At 48.9% G+C, this 9,715-nt stretch overlaps 1 protein-coding gene across 6 annotated transcripts in view; it reads right to left on the bottom strand.

The window, feature by feature from the left end:
* Positions 1-9,715, bottom strand: part of ARHGEF9 (Cdc42 guanine nucleotide exchange factor 9) — a 422,470-nt gene that overhangs the window by 385,866 nt on the left and 26,889 nt on the right. For all 6 annotated transcript variants that reach the window (XM_019521482.1, XM_019521480.1, XM_019521485.1 and 3 more), the window contains one exon: positions 4,536-6,574. In XM_019521482.1, the coding sequence (XP_019377027.1) occupies positions 4,536-6,506 (1,971 nt within the window). In that variant the 5' untranslated portion in view covers positions 6,507-6,574. The remainder of the gene's footprint in view (positions 1-4,535; positions 6,575-9,715) is intronic.

The following is a 9,715-nucleotide window of genomic DNA, read 5'->3' as shown; positions in this document are numbered from 1 at the left end:
AGGTTGGTCTGACATGACCTGTCCCTAATGAAACCGTGCTGGTTGCCCTTGAGCATCATCCCTGAAGTGGAATCATCCATTGAAGTGGTAGTGAACACAATTTTATGTACCAAGAAGAGTGAAGAGTGGGTGCTGACAGAACAGAGTCCTCTGCTAATGTGATGTTTCAGTTCAACCATTTCCATTGCACGTTTATTTTGGAAAAGGACATTTCCAATTGCCACTCCCTGGCAGGAGAGACTAGCAGCTGGAACCACCAGATGCAAAAGAGTATTTTACATAGGAACGTCAGACAGGCTGTGTACACCCTTCAGGTCCAGCACACACTGCCGCTGCCTTCCAGCCTCTTCCTCCTTTGGCCCGACTGTCAATTGCTCTGGCCTCTGTTCTGCTCCTGCTAGCACACTGGATAACTATAATTACTTCCAGCCCTCAGCAGCTGCCTATCTAGGTTTGAAAACCTGATTGCAAAGTAGCATAGGCCAAATATTTTCCCTTTCACCCCTGATAGTCTTTCAACAAAATGTGAGGCACAGAGAAGCCTGAGTCCGGAAGACACAAGAGTCAATAGGTTGTTACTATTATCAGCAGAGCAGCAGATGCTACAGGAATTCCAGAGGGAGCTTCCTGTCCAATTATCTCTGGTGCCATGTTTGATTAAGTTTGTTGGTAATATTTGTAAGCTACAGGAGGTTAGCCTTAATCAGAGGACTTGCCATGTATCCTGTTCAGGCAGCTGACCTGGGAAATCATTTAGATTTCACTATAAGAGCCCTGTGATTAGACATTCAGCCATGGCAAACAGCTAGCTCTGTATTTTAAGAGATGAAGCCACACTAGAAATGTAATGCCAATTTTTCATCTTTGCTTTCCCCAGAAAAAAAATATTGTGGTCACCTGGTGGATAATGTTAACTTCCTTGCTCCACTCCAGCATATTTTCCCATCAGAACATTCTTTGTCAAGCCACTGCCCTCATTTCACTCATGGGCCATAAGAAGTGAGTTATTCAACAATTAATGGATTGCTCTCTATATTGTTGGATTACCCAATGCATCCCATTTTAAGTGTCTGTAATAAGACATCAAGCCAGCCTTAATTCCATGTATTGTATAGCAATGTACACACTGACAGCATTAAAGAATTAATACAGGAACAAATATAAAGGCCATACCCATTTCAGCCTGGGCTCACAAATCCAGAGGTTTCTGCCTTATTATTTCAAATCTGCCATCCATTACTAACACTCCCCTTTCTGGCTGAGAGTATCACAACTCCCTTTTCCACAGACTAAACACACCACCTCCACAATCTATGGTCTCTACAAACCCTGCAGAAGAGAAAGTTGAACTGGCCAGAGTTCCCAACCTGGCATGTCAAAAATGTCATCCTTCCTGCCTCAGGTAGACTAGTATTGGCCTTGTGAAGTGGTTAACTCAGCCCAGTTCCTAGACTGCAATGCTTTATGGAAAATTCAACAAAGGAGCTAGTGACTGAATTGGATCACATGCATTGGTCATCCTTCTCAACTTAAAAGCTGACTGCTCAAGGAAAGGTTGAGGGACATCATCATGTAACAATGAAGGGCAAGCTCACACCACTGCTCTTGCCCATCTCTATAATAAATAGAAAGATACATAGGAACTCAGATGTTTCTAAATATCCTGGGTTGGGTTTTTTGGTTTTTTAAAATGAGTTAGAAAACATTTTTAAACCTGCCCTATCAAGAGTCAGGTTACAGCCAGGACTTTCAAAAGGGGGCTAAATGATTCATGCACTCAACACACACTAGCTTTCAAATGGAGGTAAACACCTCTCAGACTATAATCTCTTAGAGACAGAGTCCACCTTTTTGCTCTGTGCAGAGCAGAAGCTCTCTTAGGTCTCCAGGAAATGCCAAGAGTTAAGGTGAAAAGTAAGGTCCCGAATACAATTTGTCCACCGACATCCACTTAATAGCTTAAGCAAACTTCATTTTGAATGAAAAGAAGTAAACAATACTTTATTGAAAATAATACAAGCTTTTCTCTATGTTGGAGTAATGTTGACGTGATGTTGTTACCATGATGGTCCACAAGCTTTGTTCCATCTGCTACTTAGCTCTGTTTCTCTCCCAGAGACCAGAGGATGGGTACTATAAAAGCTTACCTATGTCTATCCCAACAGTGCAGTTGGCCCAATAAAAGACATCACCTGTAACAGAGACCCGGGGGCCTGGAGCCCTCTGTTCCTTTAAGAAAGAAGCAGCCCAGAGAAGGAGTGCTGCAGGCCAGGCAGGGTGCAGCAGCTGCAGGGCATCATAGCAATCAGGCAATGAAGCCAATTAGCAGGCACCTGCAGGCTACTCAGGGTCACCTCCTGACCGGAAAGGGGCAGGGCCCTGGACTCAGGCAGATGAGCCCATGGCCTGAGCTATCAAGTTAGTCTAGCCCTGCAAACCACAGGGGTAGGAGCTGTTTCCGGAGAGAGCTACCAAGGGATGCTAAACTGACTGTTCTGCTGCCTGCAGATCCCCAGTGAGGCTCAGGGAGCTCACAAGGAGCCCAGAGCCAGGAGCTATGCCAGCATGAGAGATGAGGGAAGGTTTCCCAATTAAAGGGGCAGAGGACTGCTTCTCCTTCTGTGTTAATGTTGGTGGGCCCAGAGGGGACTGTTTATATTACAGTCTGGGGGCTTATTGTTTGAGTTGCAGCTTAGCACTGGCAGTTTGGGTTGCAACTAAGGAAGCAGTGGGCAAAATAGTGCATTTGGCCAGTGGCCAGACTCCATTTCCCAGCAGCCTCTGCCTGTGTGGCTGGGGCCAGTTTTCATGGAGACCCCAGCAGCCGAGGCACTGTGATAGTGTGAGGCCGGGGTTTCCATGGAGACCAGCCCCAGCAGCACTTGCAGGGCATGCAGCAGGGTGCAGAGCTGCTCTGCAGCTGGGCTGGGATCTCATGGCACTGACAGCATGGTTCAGAGCATATCCATGATCTGAAGCCTTCACACCCCAGGCAGGGACATGCAGGCAGCTGATCATGGCTCTACCCCAGCTTCTTGCAGCTCAAGGCTCTGCCCTAGCTCTGGATCACACTGTCACTGCCACAAGTTCCCAGCCAGGCTCTGGAGCAGCTCCCTGCCCTGCTGCACACCCTACCAGCAGAGGCAGCACTAGGAGGTTGGGGGGGGCTATAGCCACCCCAAAATTCCCCATAACCCCCTGTAGCCAACCCCCCCAGAGGTCTCACTGCTGCCCACCCTGTACAGGTGGCAGCAGCTGAGCCCTCCCCACTCCCGCTTGCAGCATAGCCTCTCCTTAATTCCCCCATCAGGAAGATGCTGCTGCCATTACTGCCTGCCAGCGCTGCTGGGGCCGGTCTCCAAAAACCCCAGCTCCACATTATCACAGCATGGCTGCTGCTGGGGTCTCCATGGAAACCAGCCCTAGCCACATGGCCAGGGGCTGCTAGGAAATGGAGTCCGCTGCTGGCTGAACCTAGCCAATGGGCCAGACTTTGCCCGCCCTTGCTGTAAGGGATGGTATACAGAGGTCCACCCCTAGTGCCCAAGGGGCATGCATTCACCTTGAGCCCTGCCAGGGGCAAGTTCAAGGCCTGAGCAAGTGCTGAGCCTGCAGCAAGGAAGAGCATGGGGCCACAGAGCCAGACAGGGGTAAGGGGCCCAGCACATGAGAAGGCTGGACCAGAGCCAGTACCTCAAACCCAGGTCCAATTCAGTTGACCCAGGCTAGAAGGCCTAGCTAGAGGAAAGGGGTGGCAGCTGAGGGCACTGAAGCTTCAACAGGAGACAGTGATGATCTAGCAACACCTGTGAGACTTGGGGCATATTGTAGGGAAGGAATGGAGCCGTGTAATTAGCCCTTAAGGCTATAGGTGCCCTGCAGTGGCACAGTTAAGAGAGGCCCAGCAAGGGGCCTGGAAGTAGTAAGGCCCAGCAAGGGGCCCAGGAGTAGTGTAGCTGTGGCCAGTAGGGTGCCAGGGAACCCCAGTGGGGATACAGCTGAACTGGGGCCCACGCTAAAGCCTGTGGGCACCCTCCCTTTTAATCTTATTATTATATCAAGGCATGGCAGGCATGACAGAAGGGAAGGCACCCTAGAGGCAGAGGGAGGCACATTTGTGGAGCCACCAGGGGGCATCACAGCTGCCTCAGGACTCTGATGTGCTACACACCCACAAGAATTCTTGCTTCTCTCTGCATTGGAGCTGTTTTTGCTGCAGCTGCTCTTTCCTTGGGCACATGGATGTTAGCGATGTGGCCAAATGGTTTTTAAGATAACAGCTCTCAGGATTTGTATTCATAGCTCAGATATAACATAAGCCAACTGCTTCCTTTAAAGCCTTCTGAGTGGCTTTAAAAGATGCAAACTATTGCCATTATCCATGAATGATGCAATGGTCTAATTCACCTGAAAGCCCAAATGAGCTACATCAAAACCAATTTTATCTGCAAACCTTCTAGGCCAAAGGAAGAACTGTGTAATTATAATTGTATAACATCTTATTGCTGCAGCATTATGGTAGAAATTGGTCATACCTTTCCATTATTGAGTTCACTGAAGGAGACAATTGTACAAAGGTTCAGTTTGAGCTGATGGCACGTTTCATTGCACTCAAAGTGGTCCACTCTGTCTGGTTCCTCAATGGAATTTTGTTCTCCAGCTGAAACTGTTTCATGCTCTCTGGTAGGGGTGTCCTCTGGTTCTACCACTTGCTCATTGCCTTTTCCATATTTTAAAAGAGTAGATGTCGAGAGATCCCACATAGCACTGCCCAGGTCTTGAGCATCCAGATTACTCTTGGAAAGATCCTGCACATCATCTGGAACACTACTTGGCTCATAGACATCCTCATCACCGATCAGCCCCAAGGCAAGTTCATTATCACTTGGCACTGGAGAATCCTCATGATTGCTTGGCTCCCAGGCATCCTCTGAAGCACTGCTTAATTCCTGGGCATCCAGGACAGTTTCAGACAAGTCTTTCAAGCATACCTCAGTATTTCCCAAATCTTGGGTGTCTAAGTTTTTATGACAAGGATCTTGAACATCTGCTGGAGAGCTGCCTAGGTCCTTAGCATCTAATTTAGCCAGAGGCATAGTTAGGCCTTGCATGTTGAGTGAGGTATAACAGTCATCCATAAGTTCAGGCAAGGGGGAGGTAGGTGAAACTGGCTCAAGGTGAGAGAGGGATATTTCAGTAAAACTATCATTCTGACCGCCTGGAGCAGAGCAGCTAACTTCTTGGGATACTCCTGCATGTACATCCAACTGGGGTAGTTCTTTCTGCGTTGAATTTTCAGAATTATGATGATCCCAGACCTCAGCATCCAGAGACCATAAAGGTATTCCAGTTGAAGAGAATTCCCTGGCATTTTCATTCTCAAAAACCAAAGACTCTTTGTGGGAGGAGGCGTCCTGCCTCTGGCTTCTGAAATTTGACTGAGATCTTTTCTCCTCCTGGGAAAACGGCCTTGAAGAGGCTCGCCACTTTCTAGCAGCACCAGCCATGCTGTTAAAGAACTTTAGGACGCCACCAAAATGACCTGCTTTCATTGCATTGCTTGATTTTTTAGGCTGGCTAAGATTCTGTTCACATCTCATATCAAAGTCAAAATGAGAAGTAGAATTATCAGTTATATTTTCTAAGTTCTGGAAATTGGTTTCAACCCTTTGATCTAGTAGCTTTGAATTATCTCTGCTAGTTAATGAAATTCCTTTCAGATAGTTCCAGACATCAGAGCTTTTTCCTTTTCTGCTCTCCTGTGAGAGCATAAGACACCTCTTTTGATTGTCCCCTTCTGTAATCACAGAACTCTTAAAGTTTTCAAAATTCAGAGACTCGTTCCTTCTAGCTCTCATCTTATGGCAGTTATTGTCACTATCTTCACCATGTATTCTGACATTGATATCCCTGAGCCATTTATTTTCATTGGCATTGATTTCTGGAATGCTGATGTTTAACTCTACATCTTCAAAAGAAGAATCCAAATCCTCAATGTACCCTGCATATGAATGACGGAAAGGCCTCTGACTGTCAGACAGTTTCTTAATCCTGTAGATTGCTCTTTGCCCATTGTCTAGTTGGTCCTCTTCAGGAATGCAGGCAACCTTTGCTTTGGATGCTCTCAAATCCACATTCTTAGGCATGCTGGAAGATCTCAGCTTTTTAAAGGACCTAACCCTCTCCATAAAAGACAGCTTGTGTTTTTCCTCTAAGGTCTCTGAGGTATCTCCTAACAAGATCATGGACTGGGGCCTTTTGTTATTCATGGAGGAACCTTTTTTTCGGCTAACAAAATTCCATATCCGGCTGCCCTTCGTTTTCTTTTTATACCTGGCTGCCTCTTCCTTTTCATTTTGGTAGCTGCCACTAAAGTTGCATGGCTCAATATCACAGATCTTTAATACTTCAGTGCTCCTCTCTGGATTTGCTTGAAAAACCTTTTTCACGTATCCATTGGACACCAGCTGAGGGTGAGAATGTCGGCAGCCCTCTACAATTTCCATAGTTCCAATTAGAAAGATGGTGTTGACTGTCACAGCACCATTGTCTTCAGATGAATTTCTTCATGGGGCTTAAGGAAAGAGAATAAAAGAATACAATTAGGAACACTAATGCATTTTTAAAAATACATTTCTAAAAGCATCTGTGGCAAATCCTAGTTCCACTGACATCAATAGAGATTTTCTCATTGATTTCAACAAGGTTGTTTTTGCCACAAACATGTACAAAATTTAAAGAAGCTTAAATATTGATTGCATTGGCTAAAAATGGGCTTCCAAACATTAGTAGAAGCCATCACAAAAAAGTATTTAGCTTAATATGCATCACTTCCTTATCTGGTGGTTCAACCAGACACCAAACATACATGAATGCATATGTGGGGGAATTTCAGAAAAATTCTCCTTAAGGGCATATCTCTTATAGAATCATCACTGAAGTAGGGCTGGAAGAGATCTCCATAGGTCACCTAGTCCAACCCCTGAGGCAGGATCATCCCTATCTAAATCATCCTATATAAATCCGTAATTTAACCTCTTAGTAAAACTACACAGTCAACCATGGCACAAACACAAGGCATAACACCCTAACCTGCCACAGGTAATGTCAGCAGACCACGACAGCCAATGTCCTGCTTCTGTAAAGGTCATTGATATATGCTTAAGAAATCACAAGTAGAGAGCCATGACCCCCACTAAGGATGGCAAAAACCCCCACAATCCAGACCAACCTGATCATGGAGTAAAATTCCTTCCAGACCCCAACTACGGAGATAGGTCTGACCCTAAGAGGAGGGGCAAGACCCTCTATAGACAGGAACCAGCTTTAAGATCCAACACAAGCACTGGCACACCTCAGCCCAAATCACCAGTTTGGCTGCAGTCAATACCCAATGCCTCTGTGGAAGACTTAAAAAAACCCCTGACATGTGGGAGGGGGCACTGAATTATATCCTGGCTGGACTTTATTTGTCAGGAAGCAACAGGGTATTGCCCATGAAGAAATCAAAATCTCTCCTGGACAGCGATCCAAGAAACTCTGCATTGTTCCCTTACCTGGTAGAATACCGATAACTGATGGCATGCCTAATTCACCTCTAGATCTTAATACCATAGTGTATGAGCAGCATCAGGGACTTAGCATACAAAGGAGCGTGCCAAATGCAGACTCCGTAGCTACCACTGTAATGCGTCCCAATGTACATAGGTTTATTTGAAATGAGATCAAAACATCAATATCCATGGTGGGAACACAGCACAGAAAGAAATCAGTGTCAGCAGCTCAGGTCACCTTCTGGGCGTATGGTAGAATCTTTTCCATACATAGGGGGAGCATCAACATGTGCACATTTACGGTGCAGTAACATAAATTACTGTGCAACACAGATGCGCGTCTACACGTGCGTGCCCTCACTGCACAGCAACTATGGCAACTTACGCCAACTTGGGCTTAATTTCAATACCTGCATGATGCAGGTATCAAATTTATGCCCAACTAGTTACTGTGCAGTAATGCACATGTAGATGCCTTGCTGCACAGTAACGTGGGAGCTTCCTGGCTGGTCTGCCCAGCAACTAAGGGGCCAACCAGAGCCCATCCCCAGGGCTCCTGCCTGGCCCCCTCTCCTGCTGCTGGGCTGGGCTGCTCTCTGGCAGTCCCTAGCTGCAGAGTATAAAAGTCTGCAGCCATTTTATGCCTTGGGGCACACAGTCGAGCTGCCAGCAGGAGCTGCTTGTGGCTGCAGCACCCCAGCAGACCCCGTGTGCCCCCCTGGACATCCTGCAGGCTGCATTTGCTGCGTCTGTCCCTCTCCAGAGCTGCTGCTGGGCCACAGGTGAGTGCTGCAAAGGACTGCAGTTTGCCACACCCCTCACCCAGCCCTGTGCTGCTGGCTGTGCCACCAGGACCAGCATGTGCTCCCCACTGCTGCTCACCCTCCACCACTCTTTGCAAGACCGTGGTGAAGCACCTTGGCTGCAACTCCCTAGCCATGCCCCTGTCACAGCATCACAGGGCCAACTGTGCAGGAGCCCAGTCAGCTGGCATAGGGCTGGATGTACAGCCCCAGCGCTGTCTGTGTGCGCCTATCTGTCTGAAGCCACAGGGGTGTGGACTGGACCTGGAAGAAGGTGCACTGTGGGGCAAGAAGGATGTCCTGAGGCAGTTCATCCAGAGTGGGCACTCAAACACCTACATTTATGAGGCCCTGGTGGCTGGGATGCATGAACGTGGCCACTCCCGGTCAGTACAGCAGTGCCACGTGAAAGCCAAGGACCTGTGGATGGCTGTGACTGGCCACAACCATCGGTCTGGTGGGGGCCCCAGGACCATGCCCTTCATGCAGCAGCTGACCTGCATTCTGGTGCCCTGGGAGCCTGTGCCTGCACCTCACCCTAGCACCTCCAGTGACATGTCAGCAGCGGAGAGGTCCGTGGGCCTAGTGCCCTGCCTTGAACTCCTTCCTGGCATCTGCACCCACTGGCAGCCTGGGGAGCCCTGGCCAGTAGCTGCCTCAGCCTCAGCCCTGCCCTACAGCCACCCATGAGAAGTGGCCAGCCATACCACCGCTGGCTGCCAGCAGCACCAGCTCCTCCCCAGGGGGACCCCTGGCTGGGCACTGGCCCCCAGCCACCAGAGGCCACAGACACCAGGCACAGCCAGATCCTGCCTGGCCCAGGGAGCCCTGCGCTGACCTGCCAGTCTCGCTGACCCCAGACCCATGGTAAGTCCCACACTGTGGGGCAGGGAAGGCCCTCCCAGCCCCAGTCTCCAACCCCACCACTGCCCCTGCACCTGGCCCCAGCCCCTCCTCCTTGCCCAGCCTGCCCACAGTACCCTGGCCCCATGTTCCTTCTCACAGCATGCAGAGAGGTGGGACACAAGTCAGAACTTTATTAAGCAGCCTGAATCCCCACAACTGAGTGGGCACGGGCCTCTCTCATGCCAAGGAAGGCATTGATCCTGGCGGTAAACTCCTCCTTGGCAGCCAGGGGTAGGAGTGTGTAGCACTGCAACAGATACCCCTCCAGGTGGCAACGGCAGTCACAGAACAGGCTGGGCTTGCCCCCGACACTGTTGTAGCTCAGGGTGTCAGTCCAGGAGTGCAGGTGTGCTTGAGGCATCAGAAGGATCAGCAGAAGCAGGAGTAGTGGCTCAGGCAGCCCTCTGCCTGCACAAACAGCCTATTGTGCACCTCCTGCAGCACATGCAGCAG

This window comes from Gavialis gangeticus, unplaced genomic scaffold, assembly GCF_001723915.1.
Source record: "Gavialis gangeticus isolate Ggan-Ray unplaced genomic scaffold, GavGan_comp1, whole genome shotgun sequence".
NCBI lineage: Eukaryota > Metazoa > Chordata > Crocodylia > Gavialidae > Gavialis > Gavialis gangeticus.
Note: the sequence above shows the minus strand (reverse complement) of the source record. Positions and strands in the feature narration are given on the sequence as shown.